Raw genomic sequence first — 26,083 nt, 5'->3', positions numbered from 1 at the left:
ATATACTCTAGAAAATGCAAAGTAATCTATAACGACAAACCACATTAGTGGTTGCCCAGGGAGGGAGAACAGGAGGGGACAATTGCTCATTTTTTAAATTTAAGGAAGTGCATAATGAAACTTTTAGGAGTGGTAAAAATGTTCATTTTCTTGATTGTGATGACAGTTTCATGGGTATATACATATGTTGGAATTTATCAAATAGAATACTCTAAATATATGCAATTTTATATATGTCAGTTATACCTCATAAAACTGTTAAATTTTCAAATAATTATTTTTATTTATTTTTTTAAAGATTTTATTTATTTGAGAGAGAGACATAGCAAGAGAGAGCGCAAGCAGGAGGCAGAGGGAGAGGGGAAAGCAGACTCCCCGCTAAGCAGGAGCCCAATGGAAGGGCTCAATCCCAGGACCCTGGGATCATGACCTGAGCCAAAGGCAGACGCTTAACTCACTGAGCCACCCAGGTGCCCTTCAAATAATTTTTTAAAGAAGGAGGCAACCAGCAAATATTTATTGGTGGCATTAAATAGAGCAGTTTTTTGTTTGTTTGTTTTTAGAGAGAGAGGTGGGAGAGGGGCAGAGGGAGAAAGAGAATCCTAAGCAGGCTCCACACCCAGCACAGAACCTGACATGGGGCTCCATCTCACGACCCTGATATTATGACCTGAGCCAAAATCAAGAGTCAGACACTTAACAGACGGAGCCACCAAAGCATCCCAAATAGAGCAGTTTTGATAGAGGGGGAAAAAGAAGAGACAAAAGAGTTTTAAGAGTAGATCTGGACATGGTGAATTAAACCTAGTTATTAGTCTCCGCTCCCTTCTAAAACTCGACTGAAATTAGTTTAGCAAGCATAAATGATTTCAGCAAGCGTAAATCCACCAGAGAAATAAAGTGAATGGAAGAGGAGATGAAACAGATAAGAAATGCCAACAAAATTTTGGAAGCCAGAAAGCTTTTGGAGTGACACTGACAACAGCGGTGTTGGCTGAAGAATTTACAAGGAGCAAAGCCCAGGTATCCTGCCCTGCACATCCACAGATGGATAGCTGTCCCTCTCGTACCATGCAACGCTCAAGGTGGAGGGAAGGTATCTAACTCAAAGCAGAAAGATTCAGTCTAAGTCAATGATGTGAGACTGTGCCAGCTGTCTTCCCAAATTCAGTCCCAGAACACTGGAAACCAGACTTACATCAGTTGGGCTGAGAATTAAAGGGTACCTCTCTGGGTAACTGAACAGCCCAAGGGGTAAAAAAGGAATATATAGAAGCAGACACCTGACAGTTCTCCCAGTGAAATGGCCAGGTCCCCTCCTGATATCCAGGAAGCCAACCACAGGGCAAGCAACCTTCCCTCCCTTCGCCACATACAAAGAGCACTCCCAAGTTCTTTCCGACTTACCTCTTAAATATCAGTAGATAACCAAAAATGACCAGACATCTGATAAAAACCTATGACTGGAGGATAGTTACCAAAGCAAATATAAAAGAGGAACTTGGAGGAAACACGGTAATATAGGGAGCAGGTAGCCATCTGTAAGCCAAGGGGAGAGGCCTGGAACAAATCCTTCCCTCACAGCCCTCCGAAGGAACCAGTGCCCTTTTTCATGTCCCACTTCTAGCTTCCAGGTCTGTGTGAGACAATAAATTGCTGTTACCGAAAGCACACGCGCTATGGTACTTTGTCATGGCATCCCTAGCAAACTGATATACACTGCTAAGTACTAAGTATTTACCCAAAGAAAAAGATCTATAATATTTTCAGAGATAAAAGATGGTATAATCATGGAATAAGAACAGGACTATTAAAAAAGAGTATTCAGAGAACAAGAAAGAGCTTTCAAAAATTAAGTTACAATAACAGAAATTCTTTTAAAAATTAGAAGTATGGAAGGTGAAGGTGAAAGAATCTCCAGAAAGTGAAAGAAAAAGAGAGGTACAAGTGGAGAGAAAAGAAGAAAATTTATGGATTAATGCCGAAAATTCAACACTGAATAAGGAATTCCTGGAGGGGATAAAATTATCAAAATAAGTAGAGAAACTGTCCTAAACCTGAAGAGCCTGAGTTTCTAGATTGCAAGTACCTACCCAGAAGCTCAATTAAAAAAAAAAAAAATACTTAGTGGGTTTGCATTTGTGGAACACAGAGGAGAAATAAAAGACCCTAAAAGTTTCTGGAGAAGAAAGAGGTTATATCCAAAACATTAGAATTTAGAATTCTTGTGAAATTTCTGTATCACAACTCTGGGAACTAGAAGACACTGCAGCATCACTTCAAAATTGTGGAGGGAAAAAAGTTTACTAACTTGAACTTCTGATTCGATTATCTATGTGGGTAAAAAAAAAATCAGTTATATATATGGATAAAATAAGGACATTTTAGTCATGCAAGATCTCAAAAAATTTACTTCCCATATACCTTTTATCAGGAAATCACTGGAATATATGCTCCACCTAAACCAGGGAGTAAACCATAAAAGAGGAAGACAAAGAATCTGGGGAACAGATGCTCCAAGGTAGGAGAGACAGCCAGGAATTTCAGAGATGAAGGGGAAGAGACATCCTTGGCAAAGTGTCAGCTCTTGAGTGGCCTAGAGTGCAAACAATCTAGACTGGAACAGGAGAAAACCCCTGAGGAATGTCTCCAAGACTGGAATGAAATTGATAGATAACCTGAAGTGTTTGAATTTATTAGGAGGAGATTTACAGCTCTTTTGGAGAGTTTGAGGATGAATTAGTGAAAAATACATAATAAATACTACCCCCCCAAATTGAAAGAAAGTATAAGAAGAGAAAGTAGAAATTGTTAGTTCCAGGGAAAACAAAAAATTGTACAAGAAAAGTAAATTTAATTATACTATTCCGTATGATTCAGCTATATCTATTATTCACTTAGTAACAGCACTATTAGCGCTGAATATTTGAACAAATGTGGTGACTTAAATTGGGAGAATGGGGAAGGAGAGGTCCAAGGGCGGGGCAGCAGAAGAGAGTGCTATTTTTTGTTTATAAGCCTGGTGGTATTATTTGACTTTTAAAATCATATAGGGGCACCTGGGTGGCTCTGTCGGTTGTCTGCCTTCTGCTCAGGTCATGATCTCAGGGTCCTGGGATCAAGCCCTGAGTTGGCCTCCCTGCTCAGTGGGGAGTCTGCTTCTCTCTCTCTCTCTCTGCCCCTCCTCCCATGCTCCCCCCCTCAAATAAAATCTTTAAAAAAATAAAATCATATATCTGTTACTTCAATAACAATTAGTCAACCAGTGTTTTACCAGATCAGTGATGAGAACATGGAAGTAATTGAGTATAGTTTAATCTCTTAATAATTTGGATAGTAAAAGAAAGGGTAAAAACAGGAGGATATTTGGAGGGTATCACAAAGCCAAAAATAATTTTTCAGAATAGAAGAGATTATAAAGTATTTGTCAGTTGAGGGGATGGATTTACTGGAAAGGAAGAAAGATTTCCTTAGACAGTAAGGTCCTAGAGGAGATGGTATGGTGTAGGTCATACAGTTAGAATACAAGTGGTGAGGGGAGCCTGGCAGAGCAGTAGAATGGGGGAAAATGGGTGAAGATGCAGATTCATCTGCATAATCCCGACAAGAAGAAACCAAGGGCATTGTTTGAGATAGGCTTTCAGGATAATCTTCAGAAAGGCCAGACTAGGGAGGATGCCTAATGGATGGGTTTGGAATCTTGGAGGAGAGTGGAGAAGGTACAGAATCAATGAGTGAAGAATGTGATGTAGGTCAGACATTCATTCAGTTTTTCAACCCAGTGCTTAGCACACAGAAGGCATTTGGAAGGTATGCTGAATGAATGACCAACAAGAAGGGTTGTGTTAGATTCTGGGATGCACAAAGATTACATTGTTTCTCTCCAAGACTCACCAGCAGACACTAAATGGGTGAACAAAGGATCACAGCTGCTTGTTGGGCCTTGCAGGGTAAGTGGGAAGGAGCACCTTGGGAAGTTCCCAGGAGGAAGTGCTAGTTGTCAGAAATGCCTCCTAGAAAAAATAACGATTGAACCAGTCTTTGAAGGCTGAACAGAAGTTCACCAGAAAGACAGGATGAAGAAGGGCCTTCCAGGCCAGGTGCTGACATGTGAGCCCTGAGTGGAAGTTAATTGGCGTAAGGTTGAAAGGGAACCAGTTTTGTAACTTTCTCCAGCTATGCTCTGTATTCCCGGAGCAGAGGAGAAAAAGTTAAGGGATTGGTAGGGCAGAGATATCCTAAAAACAAGTCGGTGTTGAGCAAATCTAGGGCACTAAGGAAAAAAATCACTGATATGCTTGTCAGGGGAGCCTCTAAATAGACACTGAAGACAAACAGCAGAACTAGAAGTTAGAGTGACTCTTCCCGGGTTCAGACGGAGGGAGGGAGTGCAAGAGGAGCTTGTGGCCTGAATCATATTTCAGAATTGAGGGACCTTGGTGTGGAGCAGCTTGGGTCCTGCCCGTTCCCTAGCTGAATCAGGAAGGAGGAAAGTCGCCTGCGTAGGGTTGGTTTAGTGTGTCTGACTCCTTCATGCTGTGTCAAGCGCCCTTCCCATATCCTTGCATTGCTTTCTCCCACTGTATGGTCATGAGTTTTGTCTTTTTTTAATTGGAGTAGAGTCAGCACACAGCATTACATTAGTTTCAGGTGATCCTACAGGTCTGTACATTATGCTGTTATGGTTATGAAATTATGCTCACCACAAGTGTAGCTACCATCTGTCACCATACAATGCTGGTAACTGGTTTTTGTTTGTCTTTCTCAATAATCTGCAAGCTTTTTGAGGGCACGACTATCTTCTTCACCTTTATCTCAGCCCAGCACCTAGTGTATAATATGTGCTGAGTAAATGTTTGTTGAATGAATGAATGGTAGTGGGAGAAAGGTGAAGACATGGTATAAATTTTATATATAAAAATCTTGAGGGGCACCTGGTGGCTCAGTCAGTTAAGCTTCCAACTCTTGATCTCAGCTCAGGTCTTGATCTCAGGGTTGAGTTTAAGCCCCGAATGGAGATCCACACTGGGCATGGAGCCTACTTTAAAAAAAAAAAATCTTGAAACTCCTGCAAATGAAGTCAAGGGGGAGGAGTGGTGGAGATCATCAAATCAAGTCCAAAAGTGTTCATGAAATCTGTAGAAAAGAAAGAAGGATGGGAAGGGACTGGAAGTGGAAAGTGAGAAAAACAGGAAGTGGCAATAAGGAGCAGTGATCTTTCTGGACTGTTTTTATTGCCCTCTAATGTGATGGAGACTGAGAAAAGTTGTGAACCCTGCTGCAGGAGATGGTGTCTTCTGGGGAAAGGCATTTGAATTGGCACTTAAAGGAATGAGGAGGAATTTGAACTGTATGTGGGCAGAAGGCCAGGGCTTCTAGGCAAGAGCAAACAGTACATGTAAATGTACAGGGATTAAGGAATTGTATGCCCCACCAGGGGTTCAGAGTGGGTGAGGCAGAGGCAGATGAAAAGATTGTTTGGACAAACGAACTGAATTTTTATCCCTCAGAGTTAGGTGATGGAGCACCACTGAAGAATTTCAAGGAGAACGATGCAATAAGATTTGCATTTACAAAGCCCACTTGATGGAAGTGGTTTGGAGGATGTATTAAAATGAGATGGGACCCAGAAGCACAAAGACCAATGAGAAGCTTATGTAGTAGTGAGAATTAGAGAAGCTGGCTTTTAACTATGGCAGTTAAAGAGAATAAAGAAGGGGTGATGGATATGAGAGCTATTGAAGAGGTAAAAGCCGTAATACTTGGTGATTAGTAGGATGTGGGGTTAAGGAGGGAACCTTAGATTCTTGTGTGATGACAAGTTTCCCCTGCTATCTGAAGGTAGAGCTTTCCTATGAAATCTTTTGTAAGTCCAAATGTTTCATAAAACCAAGAAACAATGACCATTTCTTTATATGGAAAAATCTTGGCGTATTCCCAAACCCAGAGAATAACCTCTCCTAGGCTTTTCTGATGCTTTAGGACACATCTTGCTAACGGATGCTCAAAATAACTCAAGATAAAGCACAGATGCTCACAAAGTTCCAAGCCCTGGCATCTGGATGCTGAGATGCTGAGTGTAGTCCCAGGGAAGGAGCTTGGTGGTGCCCCTCTCGCTGCTCAGGGTTCACATGCCTCTATAACGGCTGGCTGCAAAACCAACACTGAATGCTACTTTGCTTTTTGCCTTTTTTTGTAAAAAAGCAAAAATCCTCTTCAGATTTTTTTTTTTTTTTTGGTTCACAAAACTAGGTATTAACATAGGTCTTCTGTAGAAGTGAAGTGGTATAACACAGACTTTCAGAAAGTGGGGAATACCTGTATAGATTTCCTGTTTGAGGATCTTAGTGAATGATGGTACCATTTGCAGAGATAGGGGATATAATAAAGGAGAAGAAATTTGAGGACAACAATGATGTTTCATTTTGGAACTTATTGGGCCATCCAAGTGAAGAAGACTAGTATGCATAACATGGGGGCTGGAGTTAAAGATTGGGAGCACACATGGAGGAGATTGTCAAAGCGGTGGGTTCTTCGACCTTCTCATTATTATTGTATTTAATTAGAAAATGATTATAGATAAGCCTTTTTTTAAAAAAAGCAACTACTAAGCAGAGGCCAAGGTACACAATTTAGAGCTCTTTTTTTTTTTTTAGAGCTCTTTAATTGGAGAGAATTTTTAAAGATGAAGGATCAAGAAATTTCTATAACATATAAATGAGAGAATAGTCATTCTTGTCTTTAAGAAAATGATTGATGCTTGAGTTTGCAAGAAGCTTAACAAATTTAAACAGTTTGTTACCTGCTTTTCCTAATTAAGGCATAACATTTATATAGTTAAGTGTATAAAATGCACAACACAGTAATTTTTAAAAACATAACGTATACACTCCTGTAACACAGCCTGGTCATCTCTGGCTCCTCATAAGTTTTCCTCTGCAATCCTGTTTTTTTCTTCTAGAGTTTTTATATCCTAAGTGTAAACTTAGGATGGGAGAATCCTCCCTCTCCTTGGCTAAGTCCCATAGGCTGCAGAGTCAGGAATTTCCTAAGAATAAAGTCAAAACCTGGTTTGAATTTTACAGTATGCACAGTGTGTGTCTTTAATTATTCTTGTGTATGCTTCCTCCAGTTTCTTCAATGGAAATTACGAACACCTCTTTACTTTTCTGTCCTTTTTGAAACTTAGCCTCTTAATATTGTCCCATCTTCTCTAGCATTCTTGAGAAATGAAGACTGGAGAAGACAATTGGAAAGCCATGTGTTTTCTTTGGTTTCATTGTGGTGTGTGTGTCTATGTTACTGTTGTCTGTCTTCCAGATTATTAGGTCCTATAACTATTTTTCTAAATTGGGAATAGTCCTATCTCCTTCCTTGAATACATCCGTTTGATTTTTTTTAAGTTACGCCTTTTGGGAGAGTTTTCATAGGACTCATAGACAATCTCCATTTATGGAGGTAGCTCTGTCTCTGTCACTGATCTTCCAGATCAATAAACCATTTGGAATAGTAAAATGCTTTTTTTCCCCTTTGATATTTGTATTGAGAAATAAACCATACATATATAAAAGAAAGAAATACATAGTTAAAAGAATAATTATAAAGCAAACACCCATATACCTACTACACAGGCCAAGAAGTAGACCACAGGCATACCCCAGGACCCTGCATATGCCCCTGCCTAAGACAATCACTAGCCTAAATTTTGTATGTCATTTATTTTTTAAAAATAGTTTTTAGGGGCGCCTGGGTGGCTTAGGTGGTTAAGCATCTGCCTTCAGCTTGGGTCATGATCCCAGGGTCCTGGGATCAAGCCCTGCATCAGGTTCCCTGCTCAGCGGGGAGCCTGCTTCTCCCTCTCCTTCTCCTGCTCCCCCTGCTTGTGCTCTCTCACTTTCTCTGTCAAATAAATAAATAAAATCTTTAAAAATAATAATAAAATAGTTTTTTAAAACTATATAAAGGGACGCCAGGCTCAGTTGGTTGAGCGACTACTTTCGGCTCAGGTCATGATCCTGGAGTCCCAGGGTCGAATCCCACATCGGGCTCCCTGCTCAACGGGGAGTCTGCTTTTCCCCTGACTCTCCCCTGTCTTGTGCTTTCTCTCTCTCACAAATAAGTAAAATCTTTAAAAAATAAAAACTATATATACGCACATACACGTCTATATACATGCGCATATATGCAGTTTTAAAATGTGTATATTTGAACATTATATAATGAAATTATACTGTGTGTGTGTTCTTTTGTGATTTGCTTTTTCACCCAGTATTGTGTTTTTGTAACTCACCTAGGTTGCGGTGTGTAGCTATAGTTCATTCGTTTTCATATAGTATAGTGTTCTGTCATCTGAAAACACCATAGTATATTTATTTATTTTACTATTGATGGATGTTCGTTCTGGGTTTTTTTCCTGTTAAAAATAATTCTACAAAAATATTTTTATGTATGTGTAAAAGTTTCTCTAGAGTATTTATCTATAAGTGCAACCACTAGTTTGTACAGTAAATACATAGTCAAATGTACCAGATAGTGGTAAACTTTTTGAAAAGTAGTTGTACCAATTTTTCTTCCCACCAGGAGTAGATGAGCATTGCTATTACTCCGTATCCTTCCCAACACTTGGTATTGCCCAATTTTTTAATTTTAGCTAACCTGGTATTTGTGAAATGGTATCTCTTTGTGGTTTTAATTTGCATTTTCCTGGTTGACATGAGATTGAATATCTTTTCATTTGTGCATCCTCCTCAGTAAAATTCCTACTTGGTTATTTTGTAAAATATTCTGGTACATTGTTTTTTTCTTATTGATTAATAGCACCTCTTTATTATATTCTGGATGTTAATTTTTTGTTACAAGTATGTGAGTTGCAAGTCAACATGCTTCCTTTTCTGTTCCACAAATCTAGTCAGTCAAGGAGAGATGCCTTGAGCAAACCTGGAGATTGAAAGGCACTGGCCCAGGCTTCTGGACCAGGCAGTAGCGTGCAGTGGCCATGTGGTTCTGCACAGGGCAGGCCCTGGAACTTTGAATGAGTTTCATCTTAGTTACCGACTACTGCTGACCTGTGGTGCTTGCCTTTGCAGGTGGAACAGGAGGATTTTGTAATGGAAGGGCATGGCAAGACTCCACCTCCTGGTGAAGAAAGCAAACAGTGAGTCACAGTTTATTTAAAAAGGGTCCTATTACAGATCTTCAGAAGTACTTTGGTTAAACATGCTGAGAGCATGTTTGCAGAGGATGTATACGTTGGGCACATTGTGGAACTCACCAGTTGCTTTGGTGGCTGTTAATGCATTGCTTCTGTTTATAGATAGACTAACTGGAGGGACAAGAAAGTTGGCTTTGTAGTTTTTCAGACTTGGCTAATCAAAATTTATGTTACACTTTAGCAAAGGCTTTAAGGCTCAGGATGTTCCAAATTGAACTAATTCAGTCTGGTTGATTTCCAGAGAAGGTTTAAGATGGTATATCCTTTTCTGAGCTATGTCTTTATGAAAGGCACTAAGTGAATAGATTGTTTCCCTGCATTCCAAGTGTGAATTTATTTGAATAGTACTTCTTGAAATTCTATTTCATTTAGTTATTTATACTTCTGTTTTCTGTTTAAATAACAATTTGTTTCCCTAAAGGAACAGGAATCATAAATAATATAACTTAGCCAACATTCTAAATAATTCAGGATCTCTCCCCTGACTTCTTAAAGAGTGATCAGTTTTAAGTCTGAAATTGGGAGTCCTCGGAGTAGCTTTTTGGTGACCATGAGCAGATTTTTCTCCTCCCTTTGCCATAGAACTTGAAAAACTGTGTTGCAGAGAAGACTGGTGTTTCATATGCCATTTTAAAGGAGGCATAGTAAAGGCTGGCCTGAAGTATTGACATAACTTCTTTTATTCAGACAGTAGCCTCCTAAGCTAAATGGGACAGAATTCGTGGAATTTACTGAAAATCTGTAGAAAGAAACTCCTCTCTCTCATCTTTTTTTTTTCCCTAGAAAATAGTTTATTTTTGGTCTGTCTTATGAAAATGATGTCTCCATAACCCTTAGGAATGAATTATGCAGAATACGCTGTGCTGCCACAAGGCCAGGTTCATTAAAGGAGAATGTTTGTCTTGTATTTGTTGTGAATGGAAACCAGGATATTTTCACAGCTGGTTTAATTTGCTAACCAGGCAGTTTTAAAAATAGCTTACAGTATAAATCGTAACTTTGCTGTATTCTGTCAAACGCACTTATATTCTACATGGGCTCATGGAATCATTTCATCTTTAGCAAAGTAGAATGCCAAACATCGAGTCCCAGTGGAATTACAGAAACAGTTCAGGTATTTCTCCCCATCCTCTTGCCCACTCCCCCAACCTCACACTCTGGGCAAAGGTCTTATAATATAAGAATTATAGCTCCCATTTGATGAGGGTTTTCTGTGCACAAGGTACTTTGCTTAGATGCTGTGAGTGTTATTTCCATTCATGACAGTGTTCCATTTTACTCAAGAGATTGTGGTAGGTAACTTGTCCATGGGAATGCAGCTTGAAATGTAAGTTAGGATTTGAACCTGGATCTTTCTGACATTAAAGTGTTTTATACTATCTCCTGAACACAAATCCTTTGCCAGCCTTCGGAGCTGTGTTCCCAAAAAGTACTGTGGTTAGCAAAACCATGCCAGTGTTAAGATCAAAGTCTCATGGATAAGAGGGAATTGGGGGAAGCAATGAAAATGACATTAAACCTATTTTTAAAGCACAGATGAAAGTTCTGTTCTCCAGAGGGTATCCATTTCCCAAGCAAACCAGTCTTTATCTTTAAAAACCTGCTCCAGTAACCCCTATCCTGTATCAGCCTCTTTAGGTATTCAGAAGGCATCACTGGGGCAGATTCTCCCACAAGTTTTGTGTTATACAAATAGTGTTCTTTTAGAGAGCTTCAGATAGCCCTGTGGACTTGTGTTGTGTCCTTAACTTGTTTTGTTTTCATGAGTCTCATACTGCCTTTTCACAGATGAATCCTGTTTTGTTTTGTTTTGTTTCTGGTTTTGTATTGTTTTTCTTCCTGAGCCTGGTCTGCTGTCATATATTGAAATGGTAAAGCAGAAATGACTCTTCTCACTAGATGCTCCTCCCATAGACCTGTCTACCTCTTCTGTGGGAGTGGGGAGCAAAGGCAATGTGTCCTTTTGGTTGAGGCAACAAAAATAAAAACATAATGATCATCATCATTATCATTATTACTATTATTATTATTATTTTGGTATCTCAGAACTGTAGTTGGCAGAGGATGATTGAATCTGGTTAGTAGGATCTAGGAACTGAATACTACATTCTAGATCCTAGAAGTGTACACATTGCCAAATGACTTGTGAAATTCCCACTTATTCTTTAATTTTTTTAATGATAAAAATAACACAGTTGGCTCTTGAACTACACAATTTTGAAATGAGCAAGTCCATTTATACATGTCATTTTTTTAAGTTTATTTATTTTTAGTAATCTCTACACCCAACATAGGGCTCGAACTTACAACCCCAAGATCAAGAGTTGCACACTTTTCTGCCTGAGCCAGACAAATATGGGACAGTGCTGAAAATGTACTTTCTTTTTCTTATGATTTTAAAACATTTTCTTCATTAAATTCTATTCTTGAAACCCATATTACACTTTGGTTTTTGTTTGTTTGTTTTTGTTTTTTTTAAGTAGGCTCCACACACAGCATGGAGCCCAATGCGGGGCTTGAACTCACAACCCTGAGATCAGGAGATGGAAACTTAACTGATTGAGCCACCCAAGTGCCCCTACACTATACATGTTAACTAACTAAAATTTAAATAAAAACTCGAAACAAAACAAAAAATAAAACATTTTCGGGGCACCTGGGTGGTTCAATTGGTTAAGCGTCTGCCTTCAGCTCAGGTCATGAACCCCAGGTCCTGGGAGTGAGCCCCGCATCAGGCTCCCTGCTCAGCGAGGAACCTGCCTCTCCCTCTCCATCTGCCACTCCCCCTGCTTGTGCTCTCTCGCTCTCTCTGTGTCAAATAAATAAATGAAATCTTTAAAAATCAATCAATAAAACATTTTCTTTTCTCTAGCATATTTATTGTAAGAATACAGTTCTTATAGCTGTATAATCTGAATAAACTATATAATCATATAATATAATTCATACCACATACAAAATAGGTATTAATTGACTATTTATGGTATCAGTAAGGTTTTCTTTTTTTTTAAAGATTTTATTTATTTATTTGAGAGAGAGAATGAGGGAGAGAGCATATGAGGGGATAGGGTCAGAGGGAGAAGCAGACTCCCCGCTGAGCAAGGAGCCTGACGCGGGACTTGATCCCGGGACTCCAGGATCATGACCTGAGCCAAAGGCAGTCGCTTAACCAACTGAGCCACCCAGGCGCCCCATCAGTAAAGTTTTCAATCAACAGTAGGCTATTCATAGTTAAGTTTTGGGGGAGTCAGAAATAATTTGCAGATTTTTAACTGTGTGGGGGAGTCAGCACCCCAACCCCCATGTTGTTCAAGGGGCAACTGTACATGCTTGTCATAAAACATTCAAATGGTATATATAGAAAGAGAAATAAAAATGAGACTCTTCTTTTACCCTTCTTCCCCTCCTAATCTTTGTAAACACTTTCTCTATATTTTGTTTTATTTTATATATATATATATATTTTTTTTTTTTAATTAAGTAGGCTCCACACCCAATGTGGGGCTGGAACTCAAAACCCTGAGATCAAGAGTTGCACACTCTACCATCTGAGCCAGCCAGGCACCCCATTTTCTGTATATCTTTTTTTTTTTGAAGATTTTTTATTTATTTATTTGACAGAGACACAGCGGGAGAGGGAACACAAGCAGGGGGAGTGGGAGAGGGAGAAGTAGGCTTCCCGCGGAACAGGGAGCCCGATGTGGGACTTGATCCCAGGACCCCGGGAGCATGACCTGAGCTGAAGGCAGACGCTTAACGACTGAGCCACCCAGGGGCCCCATTTTCTGTATATCTTAAAACAACTAAATAGAGGTTTTTTTTCCCAGTATAATTCTTCTATCACTTGCTTTTTTAATTTGGCATCTTTCATAGCCTATTTCATTCTCTTAAACATCTGCATGACATTCTGTTGAATGGATGGACTATAATCATTCTTCTAGATAGTAGATATTTCAGTGGTCTCTACTTCTATGATTATTACAAATAATTTATTGAATATCCTTATTCTTATATCTTTATTCACAGATATATTTCTGTAGAATAAATTTCTAGAGATGAAGCTCTTGGTTCATGGGATGGTTTTTTGTTTGTTTGGTTGGGTTTTTTTTTTTTCATGGAGGTAGCTGCTAGCAAACTGCCTTCTAAAGAAGTTATACCCAGGATGCCTTCCATCAACAGTGTATGAGAATGCCCATTTCTCCTCGCCTTTGGTGACAATAAAATTATTTATCCTTAAATTTTTGCCGCTCTAATAATTTATTGTGTGTGCGTTGTTTTATTTATGTATTTATTTAAGATTATTTATTTATAAAAAAAAAGATTGTTTATTTATTTAACAGAGATAGAGAGAGAGCACAAGTAGGCAGAGCAGCAGACAGAGGGAGAGGGGGAAGCAGGTTTCCTGCCGAGCAGGGAGCCCGATGTGGGGCTCGATCTTAGGACCCTGGGATCATGACCTGAGCCGAAGGCAGCTGCTTAACTGACTGAGCTGCCCAGGCACCCCTGTTGTTGTTTTATTAAAGTAATCTCTGCACCGAACATGGGGCTTGAACTCACAATCCCAAGATCAAAAGTCATGTGTTCACTCACTGAGCTAGCCAAGCACCCCTAATATTTTATTGTTTTTAATTTGCACTTTTCTGCCTACTAATGAGATGGAATATCTTTTGTTAGTTTATTAGCCATAGATTTTTAAGTTTTATGTATCACTTATTTGCATATTATTCCCATTTTTCTATTGGATTGTTTGTTTTGATAGCTTTGTAGAAGCCCTTTATAAAATATAAATATTAACCTTTGTCTTTTGAGATATTTTAAATATCTTCTCCTTATCTTTATCTTTTAGCATTGGGATATCTTTCATACTAATAAACTTAAAACATTTTTATGTGGTAAAATCAGCCTTTATAGCTTCTATATTTTGTGCTTGCTGAGAGAAGTTGTCCCTACCCTAATGTAATAAAATACCTTAGTTTTCCTGCTTTATTTTTTACCTTTACATCTTTAAAAAAAATTGTTTTTAAGATTTTATTTATTTCAGAGAGAGCATGTGCATGAGCGGGGGTGGGGGAGAGAGATGGGGCAGAGGCAGAGGTAGAGGCAGACTCCCCACTGAGCAGGGAGCCCAATGCAGGGCTTGATCCTAGGACCCCAGGATCATGACCTGAGCCGGAGGCAGATGCTTAACCAGCTGAGCCACCGAGGCGCCCCTTTACCTTTACATCTTCACTGAACCTGGTACTCATTTCTGTGTATGATGTGAGGCAGAGACCTAAATTTTTTTCCAAAGTGATTTCCAAAACGGCTCTCATTCAATGATCTCAGTTCGTATGAATAGCCTACTTCATTTATGGAGGCAGATGGAACACAGGGATAATAGAACGTCAGGGTCATAGAGCAAATTCTTGTAAGGATTAGGACTAAAATTATTTTTATTAGCTGATATATGCCACTTTCCTTGCTTCATCATTTAACATTTTTACCATAAGTGCTAGAAGCTTTGAAAAAATTATTTTATTTCTGTGATGTTTATTTCAGTGGAACTAAGTTCTATAAACAGGCAGGTTAGGGTAGCTATGCATATAGAAAACCCTCAAAAAATAATTGACTTTTGATATTGAGAAATATCGGTGCTAAACTGTTAATATTTAGATGTTGTACTGAATTCTGATGTATATGTGAATAAGATTTGGTAGAGTGTATAGCTTTAAACACTGTATATATATTGTTTCAATATTGTTGCTTTTTAATGAAGTTTATGAACTATTAGTATATCTAATATAATCATTTTTCTGAGGATATTTACTTTACGAGCTACTGTAACAAATCAAACAAGCTAAGTTTATTGCCATATAATTACTACATTAAACACACAGCATTAATCACATAATGTGTTCAACACAGGGGTAAATATAAAACTATAACAGCTTTTCAAAAAGCAGCATAAGTAGATAGTTGCTCATAGATTTGACTATGCTTATTGAAAGCTCATATTATATAAAATGTTTCCACCCAAGACAGGCTCTTGATTTGGTTTTATTTATGAGACAAGTGATGGTCTAGATGTTTGTAGGCAGATTATTTGTTGTAAATTATTTGCAGCCAAATACCAGTTTTGGTGTACAACATAAGAGTTAGGGGCACCGATCCCCCCACAGTCAAAAATCTACATTTAACTCTTGATTCCCCCAAAACTTAACTACTAATAGCCTACTACTGACTGGAAACCTTACTGATAACATAAACTGTTGACACCTATTTTGTATGTTATATATATTCTGTGCTATATTCTTACAATAAAATAAGTTAGAGAAAAAAGGTTTTAAAATCATAAGGAAGAGAAAGTACATTTACAGCACTGTGTTGTACTTACTGAAAAAAATCTGCATTTAAGTGGACCTACACAGTTCAAACCTGTGTTATTCAAGGGTCAACTGTATTAATGAGTTTGGCTTCTTTTTAATTTCTTTTTTAAAATTTAATTTACAAACAAGTCTAAGCTTTAAATCTCCATGCTTAAACTAACTCATATTCTCAAAAGATATTTGCCTTTAACGTACGAGAGTGATTCAGTTTTTCTAGTAAATCTTTGTTAATTGAATTTTCTTGAATCTTTTGGTTCATTTTATGAAAATTCAGCATTAAAAATAAATCTCTCGGGGCGCCTGGGTGGCTCAGTCGTTAAGCGTCTGCCCAGGGTCCTGGGATCGAGCCCTGGCGCTCCCTGCTCAGAGGGAAGCCTGCTTCTCCCTCTCCCACTCCCCCTACTTGTGTTCCCTCTCTCGCTGTGTCTCTCTCTGTCAGATAAATAAATGAAATCTTTAGAAAAACAAAACAACAACAACAGATCTCTCAAAGTGGGATCTCAAAGACATATTTGCACACCCATGTTCACTGCAGCATTATTCATAACAGCCAAGGGGTGGAGCATCTTAAATGTCCATTGACAGATGAGTGGATAAAGAAAATGTATATACACACAATGGAATATTATGAAGCCTTAAAAATAAGGAAATCCTGTCATATGCTACAATCTAGATGAACGTGAAGGGCGTTATGCTAAGCAAAATAGGCGAGTCACAAAAGGACAAATGCTGTATGATTCCACTCACATGAAGTATCTGATGTTAAAAATCATAAAAGCAGAAAGTGGAAAAGTGAAGATTGCCAAGGGCTCTGGGGAGGGAGGAGGGAATCAGTGTTCAATGGGTATAGAGTTTCAGTTTTACAAGATGAAAAAGTTCTAGAGATCTGTTGCAAAACAATGAGAATGTACTTAAACACTACTGAGCTTTACACTTAAAAATGGTTAAGATGGTAAATTTAATTTTATGTGTTTTTACCACAGTAAAAAAAAACTTAGCAACCAAATTTAAATGTACTTAATTTTTTTTTTTAAGATTTTATTATTTATATGACAGAGAGACACAGAGAGAGAGGGTACACAAGCGGGGGAAGTGGGAGAGGGAGAAGCAAGCTTCCTGCCGAGCAGCGAGCCCAATGCGGGGCTCGATCCCAGGACCCTGGGATCATGACCTGAGCCAAAGACAGATCCTTAACAACTGAGCCACCCAGGTGTCCCTAAATGTACTTTAAATGCGAAATGCAGCCTGGATTTCAAAGACTTAGTACCCCAAAAAACAATGTAAAATTAATAACTTACATTGATTTTATGTTGAAATGATAATCTTTTATATATGTTGTATTAAATAAAGCATACATATTAAAATTTTTAAAAATCTCATAATGTGTTACATAGAAAGTATCCCCTTTTTAAGATTGTTGGTAGAATTTATTATATCAGTTCTTGTATTTCAACACCCTTGGGGTGCCATCTTTGATTTCCCTTTTTTAAGGGGGAATCTATTCAGAGCTTGCATGGGAGACCCATATGGAAATCAAAGTGTTGAAGATAGTTTTATATTGATTTGGAGAGAAGAATGTAATTTATGGCGTCAACATCGCTCTTTATATGCTAGTGTGGTGTAATATGGCTTCGTGCTTGAGGTGTTATTTTTTAAATGTCTTAATTCCGATGTCCTGATTAAATTCTCTTCTTACTAATTACATTCTTCCCAACTTAAATGTCTAAATATAAAATGCCCTTTTAATTTTTCTGAATTATTAATTATGCATTAATAATAAATAATTCATTAATTCTAACAACTTGTCTTTACCTTATCTTTATTTCTGTTCGTACTCTAACTCATTAACTTACAGCTCTGTCTTCCTCAGATTCATCTTATACTGCAGTGCAACTTTTGTAAAAGTTTATTCTTCCCCGGGGGCGCCTGGGTGGCTCAGTCGACTGTTAAGCATCTGCCTTTGTCTCAGGTCATGATCCCAGGGTCCTGGGATCGAGCCCACATCAGGCTCCCTGCTCGGTGGGAAGCCTGCTTCTCCCTCTCCCACTCCCCCTGCTTGTGTTCCTGCTCTCACTGTCTCTCTCTCTGTCAAATAAATAAATAAAATCTTAAAAAAAAGAAAAGCTTATTCTTCCTCAGTCTCTACACTAAGGATTCTTTCCTTGTTTCATATTTAACCACCGAATTTAACACTAAGTTCTTTCACAGCCATTCCTTTGGGTGCTTGTTTAAAAAAATGGGGGCAGCTCTATAGTATTTCCTAAATACACACACACACGCACACAAAGGGAAAAAAAAGTATTTCCAAGTCACTTATACATAATTATCTTCAAAACACAAACTTTGTATTTGGCCATAGGAAAGAGATGTTTTTATGTTAACATTTTCTGTGTTCTACCATCAGTTTTTCACCAGTTTTTTTTTCTTTGAACCATTAAAATAAGTACATGTTGAAATAAACTTACTAAGAAGTACCAAACTGAACTCTGTGTAAACTCAATCATTATTACACAGCAGTAAGCTGGACATCAGAAGAATAGTTGGATTTATATATAATCTTCTTAGATTGTTTTTAAGAGAAAGGAAATGAGTTTTGTTTTCAAGTTAATTGGTATTTTGAAAATGCCACAAAGAGGTTCAATAGATGATAGTTATGCTTATGGAATTTTTGCTGCTGGAATTTTAGGATAACCATAAACATTTTGTATTAGGTCCTTGGGAAACTGTCCGTTGCTAATAAATTTTGTAATTTGCATTGAAGTGACTGAAAAAAATTAATTCTCTGAAAACATCTTTTTTTTCCCAAGAGTCTCAGAATTATACATAATAAGATCTGAATTCTATTTCATGAGGTTTTTCTTGGATGTCTGGCCATGGATTAATTACAATAAGAGTAACTTCAGGAGCTATGTGTTTCATAGTTGAAAATGTGGGTTGCTTCTACTTACAGGTTCGAGTGGTGTCTTTAACCAACAATGAATAGGGTAGATCATGCAGTTCTTAGAAAACTGCAGTTAATTTTATAATAATCTTAATAATTTAGCTTGTATTTTGCTTATGGGCAAAATAACTGCCTTTATGGAAAAACATTACTTGAAAGGCAAGATGTATTTGTCTGGTTCCTTGAAATTGGTGTTTTAAGGCTTCTTTTTTGGAGATATTATTATTATCATGCAGTTATAAAATGTTTTGAAATGTTTGAAATAGCGATTATAGGTAAAGAACTACAAGTTCAGCTGCAAGAATCTCCAGGGGTGTCATGAAGAGAAACTAGTGTTTATTTCCCCAAAATGTTATGATCACTAGAGGGTGTGAAGACAAGCTCTGCCCTGAGCACTTACTTGGCCTGGGTTTCCCTTTCAGCTGGGAATGTCTGTGCCCTGAAGTTCGGGCTGAAGGAGAGGTGAAGAGCGTGGTAGAGAGGATGCACACCAGGGCAGGCAGGTTAAGGCTTTTTGCTAGATCTTCAGCTGTGCAAGGACAGAGACCTTTGTCAGCTTGGTCACTGCCAATGGCACATAGAAAATGTCAATAAATGTACTATATTGAATGAATGAAGATGTCTGTGTGCTAAGAATCCCTGTTCTACACTCACTTTGAAAATCTGGGGTGGAGTTATTAAAAATCCTAACCCTAGAATATTTTATTTTTTTATTAGCAGAAGGGAAGTGAATTGATAACTTATCATGTTTGACTTTATAGTCAATGCTTTCTTAAGTATATTCCAACAGACCTGATTTTATCACTATTCTTTAAGCATCTCTACCTATAAGCCATTTGTTGATTATTGTTTATTTAGCAGAAGATGCCTTTCTATCCAAGTCTGAACTTTTTCTTTGCTTCTGGGGGCCTCCATTAAGTGGCCTTTAGCCTACCTATGAATATTTTTTCTATTGTTTAAAGGATCTTGGCGTGCCTGGGTGGCTCAGATGGTTGAGCATCTGCCTTCGGCTCAGGTCAAGATCCCGGGGTCCTGGGATCGAGCCCCGCGTTGAGCTCCTGGCTCAGCGGGGAGCCTACTTCTCCCTCTCCCTCTGCTTCTCCCCCTGCTCATGCTGTCTCTCTCTCTGTATCTCTGTGTCTCAAATGAATAAATAAAATCTTAAAAAAAAATTAAGGATCTTGGGGAGCCTGCCGGCTCAGTTGGTTAGAGCATGTGACTCTTGATCTTGGGGTCATGAGTCCAAGCCCCATATTGGGCATAGAGTTTATTTTAAAAAAACCTAATTAATTAGCTAATTAATTAATTAAAGGATCTTTCTGCACCCATCCAGTGGCTCTCCATAAGGCCTTCCATGCACACTCTCCATAGGGCCTTCCATGCACGTCTCATTTCCTTCCCCACTATATGCCTTTATTCAGGCGAAGAGACCCTTCTTTCTAACCAGGAATGAATCTAGGTTTCGTGGGAATGCTCTTTAAGAGCATTAATTTCAAATACAAGTTGTACAGAAGTGAACATTTATTTACAATGAGGAAAGAAATCACAAAAATGGCAACGTTGAAGAAGTTGACAAATACAAAATTCAGAAAAATAGCAATAATATTTGTATTGACTGCTTAACACATCACTATGAAACTTTTTTCTCTACATTTTTTGGCTGTATAGTCTTTGTTGCCCTTTCATATTATAACAATTCTGTGATATTTTCTAAAGAGAGAATAGAAAAGTAATTCATTATGTATTATAGCATGGCTGACCAGAATATGGTTTTTCATATTGACAGATTAGCAAAGTTCCTTTCAGCCTCACAACTTGTTATGAGTAAAATTATATAAATTTTTAAGATTGTTATCAACTTTGGGAAAATCTCTATCAAGTATCCTTTATATTGCAAGGCTTCATTTTTTTCTTGTATACTGGCTACTTTGAAATACTCTTTGAATTGACACATTTACATCATGATATGATCTGGCCCTGCACATTTCTGTCATAATGCAGAGTAAGTTGGCCCAGTCACATCTTTGTATACAAGGATGGTTAACAATAACTAGACCATACAGACATGACTGAGAACCACATGAATATATTCCACTAATCTCAAAATGAATATATCACCAATTTAACTTTCTTTTTACGGATTCCTAAAATGCCTGCAGCCACTCTAACTCTACTGACAGGGGGAATCATGATGAGGAAAGTTAAGATGGAAAGAGGCTGTGGTTTTAACAATATGGGTTAAGGGGCGCCTGGGTGGCTCAGTTGGTTGAGCGACTGCCTTCGGCTCAGGTCATGATCCTGGAGTCCTGGGATCCAGTCCCACATCGGGCTCTCTGCTCAGCGGGGAGTCTGCTTCTCCCTCTGACCCTCTTCCCTCTCATGCTCTCTATCTCTCATTCTCTCTCTCTCAAATAAATAAATAAAATCTTAAAAAAAAACAATATGGGTTAAGAGTGATGAAAATACCTTGTCTTTGCACACTTTATAAAAATAATCAGTCATTTAGAACAAAGAGTAGTCACACTTCCTAATTTCAAAATATATTACAAAGTTACAGTAATCAAAACAGTGTGATACTGGCATAATGACAGGCAAATAGACGAATGGAATGGAAGAGAAAGCCAGAAATAAGCACTCACATATAAGGTCAAGTGATCTTTGACAAGGGTGCCAAGACCATTCAGTGGGGAATGAAAGAGAGAGTCTTTTCAACAAATGGTGTTGGGACACTGGCTACCCACTTGGAAAAGAATGAGGATGGCCCCTTGTCTCATACCAAAAACAAAAATTAACTCCAAATGAATTATTAAAGACCTAAGCTTTAAAACCTAAAACTATAAAACTCTTTGAAGAAAACAGAGGAAAAAGCTTCATGACATTGGACTTGGCAGGGATTTCTTGATGTGACACCAAAAGTATAGCAAAAATAGACAAATGAGACTACATCAAATTTTTAAAATTTTGTGCATCAAAAGACACAATCCATATAGTGAAAAGGCAACCTACAAATGGGAGAAAATATCTGCAAGTCTTATATCTGCTAAGGGGTTAATATCCAGAATATGTAGAGAACTACAACTCAACAACAAAAAATCAAATAACCTGGTTAAAAAATGGGCAAAGGGCTTGAATAGACATTTCTCCAAGGATATATAAATGGCCAGTAAGCATATGAAAAGACACTCATCATCACTAATCATCAAAGAAATGTAAATCAAAACCATAACGAAATCCTACTTTGCATACATTAGGATAACTACTATCAAAACAAAAACAAAACCCCCAAAAAACAAAACCCAAAACAAAAACACCAAAACCAGAAAATAACAAGTGTTGGCAAAGATGTGGAGAAATTGAAACCTTTGCATGGTGTTGGTGGGATTATAAAATGACATAACTGCTATGGAAGACAGTATGGAGATTCCTCAAAAAATTAAAAATAGAACTATCACATGATCCAGCAATCCCCCTTCTGGGTATGTATCCAAAAGAATTAAACTGTTTGCATACACATCTTCAAAGAAGCACTCATCACAGTAGCCAGGAGGCAGAAGCAACCCAAGGGTCCATCGGTGGATGAATGGATAAACAAAAGGTGGTATATACATACTGTGGAGTACAAGCCATGAAAAAGAAGGAAATCCTGGGCGCCTGGGTGGTTCAGATGGTTAAGCGTCTGCCTTCGGCTCAGGTCATGATCCCGGAGTCCTGGGATCGAGTCCCGTATCGAGCTTCTTGCTCCTTGGGAGCCTGCTTCTCCCTCTGCCTCTCTCTCTCTCTCTCTCTCTGTCTCTCATGAATAAATAATAAAATCTTAAAAAAAAAAGAAATCCTGTCACATACTACAGTGTGGATGAACCTTGAGAATATTATGTTAAGTGAAATAAGCTAGTCACAAAAAGACAAGCACTGGATGATTCCACTTAAATGATGTATCTAAAGTAGTCAAATTTATATAAATAGAAAATAAAATAGTGGTTATCAGGGACCGGCGGAAGGAAAAGGGAATTTGTTTAATGGGCATAGAATTTCAGATTTGCAAGATAAAATATCTCTAGAGATCTGAAGATCTGTTTCACAACAACGTGAATATACTTAACACTATTGAACTGTACAACTGGCTAAGATGGTAAATTTTATGATAGATGTATTTTACCACAATTAAAAAAAGAAGAAAAAGAAAAAACGCATTGCAACAGAAAAAAGCAGAGAGAGAGATCATTTGGGCCAGAACCCCTCCTAGGGCTTTGGGAGAGCCCCATGAAAATGAGGGGTCTTGCAGCTTCAGCTTCCTTAGCTTCACACTGAGCATCTGTTTTGACCCTTCTGGTTGTGTCCTTCCTTTGAAGTCCAGTTCCACGGGTCTGTAGTGCCTCTGTTTTTTAACTCCTGTGTCTCTTAGGCTAGAACCATACAGTTAACAATTTATCTTACACTTTCTTGTTGACTATCCTGTGTACATGTTTTATCTTCTTCCAATTAGAGGTTTTTAAGTGTTGTCTTCTTTTGCACCCTGTAAGTACTTAGGTTCGTACTGTTCATCCATTTATATGTACATACATACATATCCAATTTATTCCTTTGCTTATTTGTTTGGCCCTCCATCCAGCAAACATTAATTGAATTCCTTCTATGTATTTGATCCAGAAGTAAAAGCCACATAGCCTGCCATTAAGAATCTGCATTTATGGGGCGCCTGGGTGGCTCAGTCGTTAAGCATCTGCCTTCGGCTCAGGTCATGATCCCAGGGTCCTGGGATCGAGCCCTACATCGGGCTCCCTGCTCTGCAGAAGCCTGCTTCTCCCTCTTCCACTCCCCCTGCTTGTGATCCCTCTCTCGCTGTGTCTTTCTCTGTCAAATAAAAAAAAATTTTAAAAAAAAAAAAAAAGAATCTGCATTTAGAAGGGGAAGTACAAAGTAAATGGGTGACAACAGCAATAGGGCATGAAGGTGCTACCCATGAGGGGTGTACGGGGAGCCAGGAAGCACAGAGGAGGACACCAGACTCAACCTGAAGTATCAAGGAATTCTTCCTCTCAATGCAAATTCGATTTTTGAGTTTTGGTTCTAAGGAATTTGAGAATTTTTTTAATGTTCCCTAAAATTAGGTCTGCTAGCATTTTAATTTCTAAATGTAGTAAGAGTATAAATGCTAACATTCTGTTTTCCAGCTAGAATCCAAATATTGGGATTCTAGTTGCGTTGGAGACTCCAGTGTAGCTTTGGCTACTGTTTCCACCTTCTCATTTTGTTGGGTTTAAGAATCCTGAAAAACTTAGTTCTTATGTTTATATTGTTTCTCGTCGGCCTTCATCGTTGCCAACATTTGATAGTACTGGAAGTTGATAAACTTAGAAAAGTCTTTACCTTTTTCATATTCTGTCCATGGCAAACTCCTACTCATTCTTTAGACTCTGTTCAAAATCTCATATCCCCTGTGAAATCTTTTTTGACTCTACCAGCAGTTATTTCTTTGTATTCCTATGGTATAACTGTCTTATATCTCTGTTCTTTAATTATGGCACTTACCATGCCATTTTTTTAAGGGGGAGGGCAGAGAGAGAGGGAGAGAGAGAATCTCAAGCAGGCTTCACTCCCAGTGTGGAGCCCAATGCGGGGCTCCATCTCACGACCCTGAGATCATGACCTGAGCCGAAATTGTGAGTCGGATGCTTAACCAACTGATCCATCCAAGCACCTCTACCATACTATATTTTAATTATGCCTCTGTCCTTGAGGGTGTTAAAAATCATTTTTGTATACTCCAGGGCCTGGTTTTAGTACAGAATATAATATATGGTGGATGCTTTAAAATTTGTATAAAAACCAAAAACGTTCTTGACTGACTGAATGAATGGTGAGTCCAGAATTTGGAGTCCTATTTTTCAAAGAGTTGATTGGCCTTACTATATTTCATGGTCACAGATTTTATTCGTAACAACAACCATTTATCTTATGATAGAATCACTTGTACCTTTTATTTTTTTTAATTTTTAAAAAATTTTTAAAAGAGTTTATTTATTTATTTGAGAGAGACACAGCGAGAGAGGGAACACAAGCAGGGGGAGTGGGAGAGGGAGAAGCAGGCTTCCTGTGGAGCAGGGAACCCGATGCAGGGCTCGATCCCAGGACCCTGAGATCATGACCTGAGCCAAAGGTAGACGCTTAACGACTGAGCCACCCAGGCGCCCTTCACTTGTACTTTTTAAATATATTTTATACTTTTCTCCACCTCTCCCACCTCCACCTGGTCCCTCCCTCACCTAGATGGACACCGTTGCCTTCCAATTTGTCTCTCTGCTTCTGCTCTTGGTCCTTTATAGTGTGTTCTCCATGTACGAGCCAGAATGAGCTTTTGAAAACATAAATCTGATCCTGTCTCTCCTAAAATGGTGGTAAGACCTCCATGGGTCCTAGAAATGCATACTTGGGGAGGGTTTGGAGACTTTGCCCCACTTTATAGGAAATCCATTAAAAGGTACCCACATCCCATATTAAACATGTGGTTTTATTTATTTTTGCTATCACATGTTTAAAGAATTTTAATAATTTTGCTACTGAAGTTTTTTGGCTACAAATAACGGATTCAATTTATAATTACCTGAGATTTTTAACAGTTAACATTTTTAGGAATTTTTGTAAAGTGAGAGTTGTTTTCAAATGTAACAAAATTTTTATAAATCCTAAATTTAACAGTGAATGAAATTCCTGGGTTTGGGGCACCTGGGTGGCTCAGTCAGTTAAGCATCTGACTCTTGATCCTGGCTCCAGGTCTTGATCTCAGGATCATGAGATCAGGCCCTGGGTTAGGCTCCATCCTGGGCATGGAGCCTTCTTAAAAAGAAAGAGAAAAAAAAAATTCCTGGGTTGTTATATTTTGAGGACATTTAAGCATTTATTAATTTTTACGGTTATAATTTTCTCTTTGTATTTTTGACTTGTAAATATATTTTCTCAGGTCCTAAATATTTTCCTAGGCCCCTGACAAGCTGGTAGACTCTAGTCATTAAGTGGAAAACGAGTAGTGGATAAAATAGTGCCATTCAGTCTGCTGCTTTAAAATTCTTCTTCTCTTTAGAGAAGAATTAGAGAATTTTTTAAAAGAATTCTTTAAAATAGTGTCTTTCCACTATTCTTAAAAGAAAATCCTTACTGTGGCCCCAAGACCCAGTATGACCCGGCCCCTCCTACCTCCTCAGGCTCGTCTCACATCTTTCTCACCTGCGCACCTGTATCCTAGCCTCCTGGTCATGCTGGCTCGCTCGCTTTTTTTTTGGAACTCAGGCGGGTTGCTTTTCAACTCAGCTTAAATGTCCCACCTGAGATAAGCATTCCCTAACCACCTTATCTAAAGTGAGCCTCCCTCAGTTATTCTGTGTGCCGTCAAATACTTTGAATTTCCTCATCGTTGGCTCCACGTGCACAGGAACCCTTCTGGTATGGCTCACTAACAACTAACGTAGAGTCAGACGCACAGAAAGCATTTAGCACATACTTTCTGAACAAATGAAGTTATGTTAATAGATTTTGTAATTTTTTTAAGCTTTTTTTATTTATTTATTTTGA

General features: G+C 38.3%; 1 protein-coding gene across 7 annotated transcripts in view; it reads left to right on the top strand.

Moving 5' to 3' along the window:
• The window catches only part of TNRC6B (trinucleotide repeat containing adaptor 6B), a 257,455-nt gene that overhangs the window by 84,270 nt on the left and 147,102 nt on the right, over nucleotides 1-26,083 (top strand). For all 7 annotated transcript variants that reach the window (XM_073882718.1, XM_073882716.1, XM_025881479.2 and 4 more), the window contains one exon: nucleotides 9,087-9,154. In XM_073882718.1, the coding sequence (XP_073738819.1) occupies nucleotides 9,087-9,154 (68 nt within the window). The remainder of the gene's footprint in view (nucleotides 1-9,086; nucleotides 9,155-26,083) is intronic.

The sequence above is a fragment of the Callorhinus ursinus genome, unplaced genomic scaffold, assembly GCF_003265705.2.
Source record: "Callorhinus ursinus isolate GAN/ISIS: 27379988/994484 unplaced genomic scaffold, GSC_fseal_2.0 scaffold48, whole genome shotgun sequence".
Taxonomy (NCBI): Eukaryota; Metazoa; Chordata; class Mammalia; order Carnivora; family Otariidae; genus Callorhinus; species Callorhinus ursinus.
Note: the sequence above shows the minus strand (reverse complement) of the source record. Positions and strands in the feature narration are given on the sequence as shown.